Consider the following 17,895-nt stretch of genomic DNA (forward strand, 5'->3'; position numbering starts at 1 on the left):
ACGAGGAAATATTCCTGCCCCAGCTGAGTTGATGGTCGATTCCAGGCACTTCACAAAGAGGCTGTTAAAGCCGCCACAGCTGGAGGAACAGCTGGGAGCCGCTACCTGGCTTGGGCTCCGCGGGCGCCTCGCCCTCCTGCTCCTTTTCTGCACTTCGCTCATCGTCTCCTTCTTGCGCTTTATCGCCTTCCTCAACTTCACTCTCCGCTTTGCTTTCAACCTAATGGGATGAGAGATTGTTTGAAGAATGAGATTCACAGTTAACTTGGTTTACAGCTTTCAAATTAAGTCGCTATCATAAAGGAAGGGATTAGATTTTAAAGGCTGACCGCTACACTTAAGCCTACTCTGACAATTGTATCAGAAACCTGAATAAACAAAGTAAGCACTATACTGGACAGAAATCTATCAAATTCAGTAACCCAGGCCAAATTTCACCTGAAGGTACAAGAAATTCTGAGCTAAGATGACATAAGAACATGTTCTGGCCCCTTGTCTCATCCCATGCTGCCCCCATTCATTCCAGTAGCTCGTGCAGAAGTTTTAGACCCTTTCCAGTGTCTGTCGTGTTAACGATTTGTACAGAATTCGCCTGTCCTCACAGCCCCAAATTCTGCAGAACGCGTGGTCACAACAGCATCCTGTGGCAATAAATGTGACGACTGAATTACGTGTTACAGGAGGCTGTTTCTGTCCAGGAGTTGGTGGAAGAGAGTTTGCAAGATGGAAGTAAAATAAAAATATTTCTTGTTAAAACTAAGTACCTCAACTTCATGCTTAAGACTGGAAGCATCGTGTTCTTCCCCTTGAAAATACTCCAAACCTGTATGTTTCTTATTTATTCTGCTCTGCGGAATAATGTGTCTTCTGAAGCTCTGCCCAAGAATTCGTCAACCCTCACCTCTGCCTCAGTGAAGCGACTGTTTGTCAGGAAGGAACTACCTGAAACCTGAGAATTCACACCAAGACCTCACGCCGCAGCAGTCGGGTGAGTTCAACCCCACCCGACGAAACAGGCAACGCAGAAATGCCACCTGTTGCTGCAGACTCCATAAGCACCCACCGCTATTCGTTTAGCAGAGTGATGTTCTAATTCCAGGATATTACTTGAATTCGAGTTCAATTAGAGCCAGTGCTGTTCTTATAGATGATTTAAGAGATGTAGACATGGGGTTATGTAAAAACCCCAAACATCTGCATTGTTAGAATCACAGAATCATTTTGGTTGGAAAAGCCCCTCAAGATGATGGAGTCCAACCATAACCCACCCCGGCACTGCTCCATGTCCTGAGAACCTCATGTCCGTCTGTCCAGCCCTCCAGGGATGGTGACTCCAGCACTGCCCTGGGCAGCCTGTTCCAATGCCCCACAGCCCTTTGGGGAAGAAATTGTTCCCACATCCAACCTCAACCTCCCCTGGAGCAACTTGAGGCCGTTTTCTCTCATAGGCACTATCAACATGTTGAAGGGATTAATTTCTAAATACCTGATCTTTACGGGCAGGATGCATCATATCTAATATCAAAAGTACACAATACACATACCTATATATCAATAGTAATCCCAGAGTTGCGTAATGAGGAATTTTATTGATGAGCTGAGCTACGGGCACCTTCCTGCAGTCAGACAGATCTCCCCGTCCCACAGCCACCAAGGTGGAGGTGACTGTGCAGACCGAACAGATCCGTAATCCACACTGTCGCTGCAGAGCTGCGATGCAGCCGGGGCAGGAGTTGCACTGGGGTCTCTGTTCACCACTCACCCTGTCCTGGAAAGCTCTGATCTCTCTGATCTTCAGTATTCAACTTTGGGAAGGCAATTTGTCACAAGACAAACTTTTCTAGGGCAAGGTTTCAAAGCCATTCTGCTTTACAGCCCTGCCAGCCATGAACCACAACACCAATGTCCTGCCGCTTGGGTCACTATAATTAATTGATACTGCCCATTTTACACTTCCTCACAGTCCCAACCTTCATTTCTAAGGACTAGAAAACCACACAGCCACGTCTCATTCCTCTTTTGCCCAGTGAAAGACACATCTCTATATAACTTGAGACTAAATCACTCGTAAGATAACGAAGCGCTGTGGAGGCTGAAAACCATTCCCTTTGAACGCGTCATTACCTCTCTTAGCAGGCATTTTAAAACATAGTAATTCAGGTTTGTAAGCAGCACAACTACCTTTTCCGAAGCAGCGTGCCGAGCCGAGCTTACCTTCTCAGACTGCTGCCCATCTGCCTCTGTTTCCATCTTCTCTTCTTCAGCTCCATCTGAGAAAACAAGTAAGTAAAGCATTTAGAATCGCCTTGGCATCCATTTGTCATACCCAACGTTTATTGCAAGGTTAATTAAAATGTTCTGTTTTCCACCGACAGACACGCAACACAAACTCCTGGAAGACTAAAAGCTTATTCCACTAATTTGAGTTTTTTAAAAAATTGAGTTTACTCGCAAATTTAAGTTTAACTGGTTTTCTTTTCAGCCCAACAAGCATGACAAAACATCCCATTATCTCTGCGCTGCTGAAAGCCTCACTTTACCTGTGCAGAGCGAAACCACCCGGTCTCTCCATTTCAGCTACATAAGGGACAGCTGAATGCACAGTTGTGCAGTTTGCAAGTCCTACAGCAATTCCCACTGGTGAGTCCCAGGATTCTAAAACGTTGTTCCCGATACAGCCAATTTGATCCTGGAGATGGTTGTCGGTAACGTGATTAACCCCAATTATGGTGCTGTCAGACTCGTCGTTCCCGCTCAGCACCAGCCCCCCGAGCCGCTCTGGGTGGAAGGGCCGTCCAGAGCATCATCATGCGCAGCAGCTCAACTGCAGAGTCCAATTCTGTTTCACAGGTGGTGCAACGACCAGAATTCTCCAAAGCAGACTTCAAAATAATTATTCAACACAACAGTAACATTAAGAAGCAGCAAATCTGCTAAAGCACTGACGCCGTTTTTGAATATTAAGGATCTCTTGTTATTTCTGGCCCCAAAGCCCACCTGAGTTGAGGCTGTGAGCAGTTGAATGTGAAACCCCGAAACCTCACTTCTCACCCTTCGTACCTGCTGCTCTGCAAAAACGTGACCAACTGGTTCTCCAGCCGTACACGGCCCTTTGCGCTGTCCCTCCAAACACAGCTCTCCCCAAAGCTCCCTGAAATTGTAGCCAAGCCCTCAGAAATACATTCAAAACAAATCTCGAGTCTGATCTGAACAATGAAGCTTAAATCAAAGAACCCGGCCCAGAAGGTGCAGTTGTGTGGTGGATGTTCCTGGACACTGGTCTCGCTCAGACCTTGATCCTTCATTCTCTTGCTGCTTCCTCAGCTGTGGTGACACCAACACCTGTGGGTTTGGCCTAAGAGCAGATCGATGAAACGATCCGAGTTAAACCCCAACGCTCTCTGCAGCTTCTCACTGAAATGAACCGTGGTGCAGCTCCTCAGGGTCCAACCGCAGCTGCCTCATTAGGTGCTAAACCAGATCTGAATCGCGTCTGAGCGCATCAGCTGGTTGGTGGTTGGATATAAAGCAAGGAAAGAACATAAATGACCAGCTGAAAGCTCTACGTTTCCTCTAAATCCAAAATACAGCCATCCAAACAAGCAGAAACAGAGCTGAGGGTGAGGGAACACACCTCGGGCAATGGCACAGGACAGACACCCAGCTTTTTAAAAGCCACCGTTTCCAAGATGGTCTGTACCAGCAGAGCAGGAGCTGCACCTCCAGTGCGGATGGTGAAGGAGCCCACAGCGCTGGGTGGGCGCTCACCGCTCCCCAGCGCTCCAGGTGTTGCTGACGGACGCTGTGAGGTGTGCGGGGCTCGCCAGAAAACCACCCCTTGGGTTCTCCGGGCAGTCACAATTCCCTGCGCTGCTCCAGGAGTTAAACCACATGAACTTGAGTTAAACTCCTCAGCGTTAAACCACCACCTGAACCTTCAGAGAAACCACACGAGACAGCCTCTGCCAAGGCTCCCATCCTGGAGTCCTAAGTACTGACTGATGGAGAAAGAGACTGTCCAGGGATGTGGAGGAGACCTCTGTGGGAGCAGAGGCAGCTCACCCACAGCACCGTAGTCTCCGGTTCTCAGCCGGTCATCCAAACCCTCCATCTGGTGACCAAAGCAGCCTTCCTCTCCTCAGAGGTCAAAACAGAAGAGCACAAGTCAACTGGGAAACAGCTGTGAGGAGGTACAAGAGAGCTGGGGTGCTCAGCTGGAGGAGAGAAGCTCCGGGGAGACCTTAGTGCGGCCTTTCTGCGTTTAAAAGGGGACGAGAAGAAAGATGGGGACAGACTTTTGAGCAGGGCCTGTTGTGACAGGACAAGGGGTGATGGTTTTGAACTAAAGGAGGGAGATTCAGAACGGATATGAGGAAGGAATTGTTGCCCTGAGGGTGGTGAGAGCCTGGCCCAGGTACCCAGAGAGGGGGTGGATGAACCAGCCCTGAGCCATCCCAGGCCAGGCTGGACGGGGCTCTGAGCACCCTGAGCTGGTGACGATGTCCCTGTCATGGCAGGGGGGGGATCTCAGTGATCTTTAAGGTCCCTTCCAACCCAAATCTTTCTATAAATCTATGATATGAGCTATTTGGACACTTGGCAGGTTGTCTCAGCCGCTGCCTCTTACTCCTTCGTATCTCTTATTTACTGTCATTTTGGCATTCAAATAGCTGTTACAGAGCTATGGGCAGAGTTCTGCCCTCGCGTTAGTGATCGCTTTCCGACGAGCGCTTGTCTTCCCATCTCACTTTGGCGTCTGCAACAGAAGACGATGCGGCAGCCCAACCGCTGTACAAGAGACAAAGTGAGGCAGGAAAACAGAGAAAATCATTAAACCGCCTGTGTTACCGTGTCAGATGCACACACCTCAGGAGAAAAACAGGTTTTAACAGCACTTAGTATCTTCTTGTGCTAAGCACACATCTTGTGGTGCTAAGCCTTGCTTCATTAAGTTATTCCCTTACAGAACACTTATCTTAAATGTTCCTACGAATGACAACGGGCTTTTGAGATAGGAGGATGACAGCAAGCATGCTGATGGAGAATACCACTAAGGTGTTTGAATGTGCCGCTTCTTCCCCGTATTTTGCATATGGATTGTTTAAAAGTCCAAGGAATCCCCATTTATTTGCAGCACGTTTGCAAGAAGGGACAAGAGGAAGCGTCGGCACCACCTCGTGCTGCGTGTGCAGCACGTCAGACCTGCGAGAACAGACACTCCAGTACAATTTAATGTACAGGGCGCTGAAGAAGGAGCTTATTTGGATCACGGGCTCCAACAGCCCCTGCCACACCAATAGAACCCTCCTGGAGAAAAGCCCTGATCCACCTCTAAGCCTCTGAAGACATTAGCTGGCCTTACGTTTTCTGTAATCCTCATTTTACTGCTAATTCCTGTGTGCTACGCTGCAGCAAACCAGATGGACACTGTTCTGCTTTGATAACAACGGTTCTCTACGAAGCTTTTACAAGAGTCATTTCCACACAGCAGAAAAAATTACTAGAAGGTCTGATTGAAAGATGATTGTTTTCCTCTCGGCTTATTTTAAGATGGTAAACCTACTTATCTGAAGTATTTGCCACCATAATTCAATTTATGGAGACTGGAGACATATCTCCGCAGAAGTTTTAACTCGGAGTTCGGATTTAGTGACCTAATAATGTCACGGGGGAAGTCTAGATTAGATTTAGTCAGACAGCTATTTCAAGCCTAGAAGCAGAGCTCCGAATTGGGCTTAGGAGTGTCATCCCTCCTACTCAATGAAATAGAGCTTTACCAAGAGAGCTTTATTCCATCCCATCCCATCCCACAGAAAGCGCAGCTCCACATTTATGCTCCGAGGGAGAAGAAAAGTTCCTTAGAAGGTTCTTGTCACACAATTGCACATGATCTGCTCAGGAATACGAAAGTTCACAGGTGGCAACGCTCCTCGATAGATTCTGAAATCCCATCGGAAAAGCCATAGGGGAATAATTGTGGAAGCTGCTCCTACAAACGCCATAAAATAAAGTCCTAAAAGACGCAAACTTTCCCGCTTTACTCAAAAGAATCAGTTTATTCTTGTGTCTTGTAGGTAAGACTGAACTGCCTTTCGCCTCTAAACGCCATTTCAAATGTGGTGGGGTTTGTTTGCTGAAGAAAATGCATTTTGAGGTTTCCCATCTTAAGTGTTTGGAAAAGCAGCATCCGACGATGCGTGAGTTGCTGCGGCAGCCGAGGAACCGGGATGAGTTTGGGTGGATTCACAACACGCTACAGGTCAAGCATTATCACGGATTCTCAGTGTTCGCTACTAATTCTCTGCAAGTATTGGGGCAAGTTTTGTTAAATCTTCCTTATTTTGATTTCACAGAAAGGTTTGGTGGAAGGAACCAGGTTACTCCAACCCCATCCAATCCGGACTTAACCAGGGACAGGGCATCCACAGCTTCTCTGGGCACATTTGTTGACCAGTCTATAGACCACGGTGAGAGCTGCTAAGCAACACTTGCCCCAGAAGATGTTCCAAGACAAAGAGAAACACAAAATCCTTTCCCTTTAGAACACCCGATGAACGCTTTCCAAAATGAAGCATTCTTTTGTATTCCATGGGAACACATCCAGCTACAGAGACTCAGAAGGTACGTACGTACAACAGTAAGACTACTGCAAACATAGCAGTGGTGACACTGGAAGCTGTGCTGCCATCAGAGACCCGGACAGGCTGGAGAGCTGGGCGGGGAGAAATTAATGAAATAGAATAAGGGAAGTGTAGAGTCTTGAATCTGGGCAGAACAACCCCAGGTTCCAGTGTAAGTTGGGGAATGAGCTGTTGGAGAGCAGTGTAGGGGAAAGGGAGCTGGGGGTCCTGGGGACAGCAGGGTGACCATGAGCCAGCACTGGGCCCTTGTGGCCAGGAAGGCCAATGGTACCTGGGGTGGGTTAGAAGGGGGTGGTCAGTAGGTCCGAGAGGTTCTCCTGCCCCTCTGCTCTGCCCTGGGGAGACCACACCTGGAATCTTGTGTCCAGTTGTGGCCCCTCAGTTCCAGCAGGACAGGGAACTGCTGGAGAGAGTCCAGCGCAGCCACCAAGATGCTGGAGGGAGTGGAGCATCTCCCGTGTGAGGAAAGGCTGAGGGAGCTGGGGCTCTGGAGCTGGACAAGAGGACACTGAGGGGGGACTCATTCCTGGGTCCTCACCTAGGCGACCTCACCTGGGCGTTCCTGCTCCAGCAGGGGGATTGGACTAGATGATCTTTTGAGGTCCCTTCCAATCCCAAACATACTGTGATGGGGATCAATATGGAAAGGGGCAGTGTCAGGAGGATGGAGCCAGGCTCTTCTCGGTGACAACCAGTGACAGGACAAGGGGTAACGGGTGCAAACTGGAACACAGGAGGTTGCACTGAAAGATGAGAAGCAACTTGTTAGGGGTGAGGGTGGCAGAGCCTGGCCCAGGCTGCCCAGGGGGGTTGTGGAGTCTCCTTCTGTGCAGACATTCCAACCCCCTGGACACCTTCCTGTGGAACCTCAGCTGGGTGTTCCTGCTCCATGGGGGGATTGCACTGGATGGGCTTTGCAGGGCCCTTCCATCCCTGACATTCTGGGATCCTGTGATCCCGATTCAGCTGGGTTTTCTGGTCCTGGCTGTAATCATCGATGCCATTTTTAAATCAGGGTGACAGCTTCAGGCAGGTTGCAGTCAATGGCTTTTGAAAACTGTTTTCTCCTATTAGCTCCTCAGCCCTTCCCTGCAGTGACAGCAGCTCTACCATTCTGCTCTCGTGTCCGCCGGGGGGACCACGCTGAAATTCCGCATTTATATGGAAAAATTAAGCTGCCAATTATTAGTTAGGGGTTAAATAAGTTCAGCTGCGTTCAAGTAGGTTTTTGCTTCTAAACCACAGGCTGCGACAGTATCTCAAAACAAGAGTCCTGTAAAAATTAATCTCTAATTCAAATATGAAGGGACCAGAAAACAAACCAAACCAAACCATTTCTGACCCCCTGCGGCAGAACGACAGAAGCGACTCCCGCCTTTCAGTCCGATACCAACACAACCCTATGAGGCTAATGACAATACGTAACAGACAACACAAGCAGGAATTGATCGGTTGCAGATACATGTTCCTGTTAGAGAAGGGGAAGACTTACATGAGAAACCCCCGTAATCCCTTTTACACGGCAGCAAGGACGCTCCGTAACCCCCGCGGCGGGTTTGGCGTTACACCAAATTAACCATGTTTCTTAAATCAGCAAGAGGCAGGTGATTGAGACACCCCAAGGAAACATCGTCTCTCCGTGCTCTCTTCAAACCCAAAGCACCAAGTATTTTCAGTCTCTATGGACGCCGGTTCTGTTTTGTGTATTATCTCCAAGAACGAGGAGCGCTGCTCTGTAATACGTGAAGAACTTGGAAGTGATTTCTGAAGAAGCCCAGTGACTTCACAGAGAAGTTAAATTGACTTTAGGTCAACAAGTACAACTATAAAAGACTTCCATGGTAAGAACTGACTGCGTGGCCAGCAGACGCAGCTACAGAACCTCCGCTGGCATCCCAAGAACAATAAGCAAAGCCCCACATATCAACACAGAATCACTAACAAGAGTTTCAGCTCAGCAAACCCTTTAAAGATGCCCCCAAGACATCCCCGTCTCCTTTCTTCTCACTACGGCAACACACACAACCTCTCAAAAGTCAGCCTTGAATATTAATATTTAATAGAGAGGAAAAAATACTATAGCTATGGAAAAATCCTGGCTCTGAATATGATAATTCCGCTGTTATCTACAGCGCAGTTTACATTTGGCACAGCAAGTCGGGCTCCGGAGCTCCACGCCGTCGGTGGGTACATCACGATGGGCTCCCATGGAGCTTGGGGGGTTCGGAGGAACCCGCGGCACCGGAGGATGCGCCGCTCGCGTTATTTCAGAGCTAAAGCACAACCCGGAGACCACAAGAGAAACCTTCCTGCCAAAAATGAAGGAAAATAACTTCTCCCGCGTGTGTCTACTTGTGCGCAGTTCTTCTGTCGTGTGTATTTGAGAACGGCACAAAATCGTTCATTAAATGTTCAATTTAATTGTCTGTTTAAGCATTCCCTCAGTGTTTGTGGTCACAGATGAGCTACGGCTTGAAGGACCCACACATTGTGTCAGCAGAAATACTTCCAGTGAATAACCCCTTAGAATAAGCCCTAAAATGCACAAGGAGCCGCCTCGCGCCCGATTCAGTGCATGTATTTGCAGGCAGTGTAGTTAATCACCTTTGGAAAGCCATTAACAAAGTGCACAGACTCAGTGAAGACTTAATTGAAGCCACTAAGTACTGAGTAGTTCCCTCCTCTGGAGCTTAATCGCCCACCTAAAGAGCCGGATCCCTTGTTTGCTCTCCTTAATTCATTTTTCCTGAAGCAGACGCAGAACATCATCCCTTGTGCTCCGTGACCTGCGCTGGGGAGGATCTCGGAGAGCAGGGGACAGGCCCTGGCTTAGCACAGCGGCTCAGCTGCCTTAGGCTGCTCCTAACTCCACCAAAGCCGGTATCAATTCCAAAGGAACCATCAGCACCTTTTAGAAAAACTAACAATGAAGACTTAGAATATCACTGCATATTAACACCAGCTCCTGCAATTTATTCAGGTCATTTTTCCCTGTCACATTCCACATTGCCCATAATTCACCAATATTAAGTGGTTTTGAATTATTATGGAGCAATGATAGAATTTTATTTCTAAAATGTAACAACTGATAAACTTTAATGATAGTACAGAACCCTCAGTTCCAGCAGGACAGGGAACTGCTGCAGAGTCCAGCGCAGCCACCAAGATGCTGGAGGGAGTGGAGCATCTCCCGTGGGAGGAAAGGCTGAGGGAGCTGGGGCTCTGGAGCTGGACAAGAGGACACTGAGGGGGGACTCATTGCTGGGGATCAATATGGAAAGGGGGAGTGTCAGGAGGATGGAGCCAGGCTTTTCTGGTGACAACCAGTGACAGGACAAGGGGCAATGGGTGCAAACTGGGACACAGGAGGTTCCACTTGAATATGAGAAGCAACTTGTTTGGGTTGAGGGTGGCAGAGCCTGGCCCAGGCTGCCCAGGGGGGTTGTGGAGTCTCCTTCTGTGCAGACATTCCAACCCCTGGACACCTTCCTGTGTAACCTCAGCTGGGTGTTCCTGCTCCATGGGGGGATTGCACTGGATGAGCTTTCCAGGGCCCTTCAACCCCTGACACTCTGGGATTTTCAGTTCTCAATAGTGCTGTTTTAATATCCAGCCCCCGGCCCGGCCATGTGAACCCGCAGCCCCGTTTGGGCAGCTGCATTTTGGCATCCCGCACCCCGCGCTGCAGCGCTGCCCCCAGCGCAGATCCTGCCTGGGGGAAAAGGCACCAGATTGCGAGTGACCCAGTTCAGTCTCGCTGAGCAGCTCCCCCAGGGAGAACCATCTGCTCTTGTCCTCATTTGTGCCATTAGTCACAGCCCGATACCAATCGCATTAACCATACCGGGACGGTATTGCTTCTGGAACTCGCCACGTAGCTCATTGAGAAATAATCGTGTTATGGTCATCTGCTCTGCAACCACCCGGGTTAGACAACAAACACTTTGAAATCTCTATTTGCAACCTGTGTGCAAATTCTCCTGGAGAAAGGGCTCATGGACAGACCGGCAATATCACCGGGGGCAGCAACGGTGAGCTGGGACTGGATCATCTCCAGGTCCGTTCCAACCACAGCCACCCTGTGATGCCGCAACACCCACGGTCGTGCTGCGGGATTAGGAATTACAACTCCAACCAGCACACGTCAGAGCTCCTTAACGCTGTACAGTGAAACCTGTACTCGGAGAACATGGAAAATGGAAACTAAGCCCCAGTAAGAAAAAAAATTAACTTAAACTGAGCTTATTTTATAATAACTATCAAATTAAACTTAATCCCAGAGGGAATAACACGTGGGTTTGTTTTATAGACCTGAAAATAGTCCCCAAACCTTGCTCTTTCAACAGAGCTTTGATGCTCACTGTCAGTTTTTGCGAGAGTGTTGCAGAGCAGGGAGCAGCAGATATTCCAGATGCCGACGTTCCCTTTCCAGCATCTAGTCCTCACCTCCCCTTGTATCGAGCCTGTCCCACCGAGTCTGGAACTACAAAAATGCAGCAAAAGGACCGAATGCTCTGTTAACTTCTTTTCTGTTTCAAAAAATATCATAATGAGTTAAATGGTACTTTAAAATCCGATTTAAAAGTGCAGTTTCACACTGGACATTGAGTACCATGAAGAGCAGATCCCTTACGATCCCATCACACAATTTGGCACCTTGTTTGTGACTCTCCACAGGGTGACAGCAGGTCAATGATGGGATGCACAAGCGCAGCCCAGATCAAACCTTCCAGTCAATGTACATCACATTCTGTTCAGATTTACCCAAAGCTACACGTGCTTTTGGATATCTAGTCACTAAATTCACTAAAATGATTTCTGATAAGCTGAACAACGACAGCAGCCAACGATGCTGGAGAGAAAAACAAAGATCTACAGACAAGTCAGTAGATCTGAACCAAACTCAAGAGAGGAAAGTCTTTGGGAAAGGCAGCAGGTCCATAGCAAACTGTGTGTATCGTTTTACTGTGTTAGAAGAGCCAAAATAGCGTTAAACAGAAGGGGTTAGACAAAGTGGTTCCCCCTTGTAAGCAGCCACCACGAGATGTGCTTTTACTCTCCATAGTAATGAGTAAACAATTTGCACCTGTCAACATTCCAGATAATGGACTTTGTACCCAAGTATCTGCTGAATTCTACAGAAAATGGACAGTGAGCTCTAAAACAAGAGCTCGTTAGCACAGCAGGGTAGCAACAACTGGAGCAAGGAACGTGTGTTACTGTGAACCAGCCCGTCATTTCATTAGAAGTTCCTCTTCTGCTACCACCACGGTCAGAAACGTACTCAGAGTACAAGACTTACATTACAACTGGTTACCAACAGGTGTAATATAACATTATCAATTCAGCCGCAGCACAAAGAGCCAATAAAACTCAATTTGCTTCACCAAACTATAATGCTAGAAAGGCAGCATCCTCTAACCGCTCTAATACCCCCAGAATCGGCATGAAACATCCCGCTCTGGTAATTTTGACCACTCAGCACATCTTAGGCAATGGTATTGCCATGATGTCAAGAGTCGGAAAAACTTCTAAATCTAAAGCTGGTCTTAAGTTCGTTAATTCAGTGTCGAGAGTTAATAACCCCGCAGCGAGCAGAAGTGGAATGACCCGTCACGCTCTCCCCACCCGTGATTCCCACCTCATATTGAACTTATGGTTTATTATGAAACAGAAGAAAGCGCCCAGGGAACCCATCTGCAGGAATTGGTGCATTCTGAGGGGCAGCCTACCGATTTTCTCCGGCTCGTCTGGACCCGTCCCGGCAATGCAGCTGCTCTCCAGGCCGTACGTCGGATCCACCTTCCCAGAGGCTCTTGCCGCTTCTTGGACCTTCTTCACATGAGCCTCCACCAGCTCCAGCGGGACCTCCTCTCTGACCCGGGAAAACTCCTCTGTTGAAAACCACACAGAAAATGTCCTGTTGTGAGGGGGTTGAGGCAAATTAAAAGTTATAGAAACACAGAATGGTTTGGGTTGGAAAGAGCATCTCGTTCCAACCCCCTGGCATGCACCAGGACGTCTTCCACCAGACCAGGCTGCTCCAAGCACCAGCCAACCTGGAGCTGAATGTCTCTGGGGATGGGGCACCCACAGCTCCTCTGGGCAACCTGGGTCTCACCACCCCCATGGGGAAGAATTTCTTCCTCATACACGATCTAAATCTTCCCTTTTTCAGTTCAAAGCCATCAGTTCTGTCACTACCGGCCTTGGGATTTGCTCAGATCAACGCGCAGCTAAATCTTGTGACAAAACGAATTCTCAAATGTTCACATTCCTTCTTTTCACATTGGGTAGTTAATTTCATCTCTCAAATGTGGTAGAGAAGAGCATCTTCTAAATGACATAAAATTGCCCTTTTACACAGAAAAATAAGGAAAAGCAGTGAAAAGAACTACTTCATCAGGTTCCGTAGAGGACATGTATAACTGGCAGATATTTCACACAGGAAAACTGGAAGCTTAGGCTGTGCATTTACCCACAGCTGAACTAGTGACCGTGGTCACAGTGACACCAACCACCAGGTAGCGCCTGCAAACGTCATCAATAGTAAATGAGCACAGAAGGGGAACACGAGCCACCCTCAGATATTCAGCGGCCTTTCAGAGTGAGAACGGCAGCTGCACTAACAACAGAACTCAAAACTGCGTATCGTGTAGATTTGCTTTTACAACTGATCACCCACCCTGAAGAAACTCTAGAAATGGCCGGTTTTAAGAGCAACCTAAAAGCAAATGAAGTTGTAAAGACAAAGCAAGGTTGGCGAGCCCGTACCCAAGGCGGCCTTTGCGGCGGCGGACGCCACGCGGGGATCCACCACCGAGGCCAGAAACGCCACGGTGCTCATCACCGGGTTGCCCGACTGGCTGAAGGGCACGGGCTGGTACGCCAGCGGGCCCAGCGACGCGTCCGAGTTCTCCAAGTACGGGTCTTCAATGGGGAGCCGCAGGAAATGCAGGATGCACTCGTCCTGCGTGCGGCTCCCCACGTGCTCCGACACCTTGTTCCAGTCGTCTTTGTACATCTCCAGAGCCTACAAAGCAAGAAAATCATCTTATATACACTGATCACTCTGGGGAAAAACAAAACAACACACCACACTTTATGCAAAAAGATTTGATACCAGTTATTTTGGTGATGGAGCAATAAATTGGGATCAGACAACTACTTAAAGTCTTATTTTCTTTTCTAGTAGCAAAATTACGCTGCATAAGAAATATGAACATCTCACTGGGATTTAAGCTGCAGGGATCACCACACGAGTTTTATGCTGTTCCTGTATCAAAAAGAATTGCCAGAAGATTGGAGATTTACTAATAGTATTTGCATCGTTAGCGCTTCCCCGTTCTGCTTCCGCATGAAAAGCTTTACAGAGAAATCAGTTTGCTGATCCTACCAAGTCTCACCAATTCTTGTAATTCCCACAACCGCTCCCCCAAGGGCACTCCTGGGTCCTCTCATTTACGTCCTGACACAATAAGCTCTTTGGGGCAGGAACGGGATTTATTTCACACATATCTACTAACTATGATGGTGAAGTCCAGTTTTTAGATCCATTATGAAAGAGCATCAAACCAATATACCAGAGGAAAATCCATTCTGTATTGTGAAGCCAGAGAGACCAGTTCTCTAGCAACTGTTAACCAGTGTGATTTTTGTGATGCAGTCAGGGTAACAAACCATTATTATGCAGATAAGCCACCTGATAAAGTAAGAACCTCCAGATTAAAGCAAAGATTTTGTGATCCAGATTTTCAGTTGTTCTTAGTTAAGAAAAGTCTAATATACTTCGGAAGGCACTGAAATCATCCCCCTCCTCACCTAACTACTCGTGACAACCAAGTTTCCCCAACTAAGCAACACATCAGTTTAAGCGTGAACACTAAGAGCAAGTGAAGTTAACGGCTGTTCAGCCCTTGAAGTCTTTACCCCAGAAATCTCAAACCCTCAGGGCAAACCACAGGAGTGACTCAACTTCCCACGTGCACGACCTGTCGCAGCGTAACGGCACAACCGGGAGCTGGGCTGTATGTCGGACACCGCGACGAGGATACACCCAACGCGGCCGAGCGGTCAATGTAAGAGCACAAACGGAACATGCCGGAGGCTTCGGCAGTTACTGGGGACAAGTAGAAGACAGAAACTGAACCACAAGCCTCATGTGTTCAGAGTTCCCTGATGTGGGAAGGGATATTTCCACAAATCAATTTGTTATATATACGATGCTTGTACGTTCAGAAGACACTCACCTGCAGGACTCCACATAAACCAGCCTTCTTCATCAACAATAAATGTATCTTTTTTAAATCCAAGAGTTTCTAAACATACTGTTCTCCTCAGAGCATCTCTAGAGGAAAAGTTTTAGTGTTTGTACAGCTAAAGCATAAGCTGGGAGAATTCTACAAAGAGGAATCAATCTACCTCAGCAAGGCCCTGGGGCACATCAGGGATGCTGAAGGTCAGCTGGGGAAATGGAACGGACCATGGATGGGCTACACTGGCCAGCCTGGTCCATCCTGCACGAACCAACAGTCCCCAATGGCTTATGAGCCCTTCTCTGCCCGATCTCAGAATCGTTTTGGTTGGAACATCATCACGATCATTGAGTCCACCCAACCTTGCCCAAGTGTTTGAAGAAATCAGAAAATGCCGAGTTCACAGGGAAATATTTATCCAACGTTCAACCTTCATTTCACTTTCCCCAATTCCACCTCAGCGGTGTAAATTCCGTGTTGCTGTCCATACATTTTTAACCCCACCGGCATATTAGATCAGCTTTGCTTTTCATGGCCACGCAGGGGGTTTTTCCTCATTCTCCCCCATTGCTCCTTATCTCTCTGCCAGACAAACAGGCTCTCGCAATAGTTGTTCTCACTAAAAATGGCTGCGAACGCGCCTCACTATGCGCGAGCAACGCTGTGCGGGATGCGGAGCCGCGGCCTGGAGGCCCATTCCAATGGGCTGAAGTTCAACAAGGCCAAGTGGCGGGTCCTGCGCTTTGGCCACAACAACCCCCTGCAGCGCTCCAGGCTGGGCACAGAGTGGCTGGAGAGCAGAAAGGGACCTGGGGGACTCATGGACAGGAAGCTCAACATGAGCCAACACTGTGCCCAGGTGGCCAAGAAGACCAATGGTGTCCTGTCCTGGATCCAAACCAGCGTGGTCAGCAGGACAAGGGCAGTGACCCTTCCCCTGTGCTCTGCATTGGGGAGGCCACACCTGGAGTGTTGTGTTCAGTTCTGGGCCCCTCAGCTCAGGAAAGAGATTGAAGTGCTGGAGCGGGGCCAGAGAAGAGCAACAAGACTGGGGAAGGGACTTGAGCATAAAACCTATGGGGAGAGGCTGAGGGAGCTGGGCTTGTTTAGTCTGGAGAAGAGGAGGCTTAGAGCTGAGCTCAGCACTCTCTAGAACTACCTGAAGGGCAGTTCTAGCCAGGCGGGGATTGGGCTCTTCTCCCAGGCACCAGCAATAGGACAAGGGGCCATGGGCTTCAACTCTGCCAGGGGAAATTGAGGCTGGAGATGAGAAAGCAATTCTGTGCAGAGAGAGTGGTCAGGATTGGAATGGCTGCCCAGGGAGGTGCTGGACTCACCGGCCCTGGAGGTTTTTAAACTGAGATTGGCCATGGCACTTAGTGCCATGATCTGGTCAATGGACTGGAGTTGGACCAAGGGTTGGACTGGATGATCTCTGAGGGCTTTTCCAACCCACTCCATTCTGTGATTCTGTGCTATGACTCTGGCAGGAAAACACTATTTCCTCCCCCCAATTTATTCAGTCAACAGGCAGAAGGACAATAATTATTTTAGATAAGATTTATCCTCTGGAATTTCACTGCATATATATTTGCCCAAAGCTACCCTGAGGATTTAATTGGACTGAGCTGGCTTGTTTGAGCTGAATTACTTATGCTTGAACTGAGATACACTTTACTGATTTATTCATAGGTTAAATCCACAAAGAACAGAGAACAAAAACATTATTAATTTAAACCCGCATTAAATAAAATCGCAATCTCAAGACTTAAGGGTTTTCTGTTTTGTTTCTTTAAAACAAAGGAGATGTCATCTGGATTATTTCATTAGGCTACTACTTGCTATGTATGACCACAAGCTACAAACATTAAAAGAATTGATTTCAAATATTAATATTAGTAAGCAAAAGTGTCAGTGTATCAGGATATTCGCCTTGTTTCTCCATACAAGAATGCCAAGCGCTGCCGAGAGCCACTGGCTGTGCCTTTCCTTAGGAAATTCACTTTTCAATGCGTTTACTGACACATGTCAAGACACAAAACCCCAGAACAATCACGCAGTTGCAGTCTGAACGAAGCTCTTTGCAATGAACCACATCCACACACAAAACTCCCCCAAAACGGAGCTCTTACACCAGAACCGTGAATTGCAAGAACCCTGAATTACATAAGGAAAAAAATAAAGAAAACCGACCATCTCTACATCAAGAAAATGTTCCTGGAAACAAAAGCTCGGTGGATGATAATCTCCTTATAGGAAGTGGCAGCACATCAATTATTTCAGGCCACCGAGATCGTTCTTTGCCCGAGAGCCGTGACAACCGGCGCTGCCTGATGTCGGTGACGCGGAGCAGAACACGATTCTGCCGGGTGATGCTTTTCAGCCCAGGCTCCAAGACCCGGCAGCCAGCACGTGGTTCCAGAGCATCAGCGAAGCATCTGGGGCCAGAGCCGGGTTCTGCCATGCTAACAGCTCCCTGACCTCATTCCACAGCACCAACGTGACCTGAGTCACCTCGGGTGTGTTTCTCATAGAGCTCTGGAAAAAGCTTAAGGAATACACCAAGTGCAGCGGGGTGGCAAAAGGAATGAGATGTAGGGGATTAAATAACCAAATAAAAACCTTCCCTTAGTGGGAGGAGATGGGAAACAGACTCATCTGCTTCTTAACTATTTAAACTTCAAAACTCAGTGGTTTCCCTCGGTGTGCTATGGCATAGCCGAGAACCTGGAAAGACTCAGAGTTTCAAAATATTCACCTTAGTGGAGGTAAAGCATTGCTTATTTCACCCTGTTAGTAACTTCTGTTCAACAAAAGGACCTTTCTGCGCTGCAAGATCTGTTCTTGGGTTGATGGAACGTTCTTAAATACGTCATTTCTGTCTTGCAGGAGATAGAACCAAACCCTAAATAACATGAAGTCCCTCTGTGACACAGATGCTACCGTCATTGCTTTTTAGTAGTAACATTCTTGTAGCCACGATGGTCAAATAAAGAGAC

The 17,895-nt window shown here is 48.0% G+C and overlaps 1 protein-coding gene across 1 annotated transcript in view; it reads right to left on the minus strand.

Moving 5' to 3' along the window:
• The window catches only part of SMARCC1 (SWI/SNF related BAF chromatin remodeling complex subunit C1), a 77,793-nt gene that overhangs the window by 21,958 nt on the left and 37,940 nt on the right, over positions 1 to 17,895 (minus strand). Inside the window, exons 20-23 of the mRNA XM_082046364.1 lie at positions 13,416 to 13,674; positions 12,374 to 12,535; positions 2,215 to 2,270; positions 106 to 220 (exon numbers count right to left, since the gene is read on the minus strand). Of these exons, the coding sequence (XP_081902490.1) occupies positions 106 to 220; positions 2,215 to 2,270; positions 12,374 to 12,535; positions 13,416 to 13,674 (592 nt within the window). The remainder of the gene's footprint in view (positions 1 to 105; positions 221 to 2,214; positions 2,271 to 12,373; positions 12,536 to 13,415; positions 13,675 to 17,895) is intronic.

The sequence above is a fragment of the Streptopelia decaocto genome, assembly GCF_964273445.1.
Source record: "Streptopelia decaocto genome assembly, chromosome: 2".
In the NCBI taxonomy this organism is placed as follows: domain Eukaryota; kingdom Metazoa; phylum Chordata; class Aves; order Columbiformes; family Columbidae; genus Streptopelia; species Streptopelia decaocto.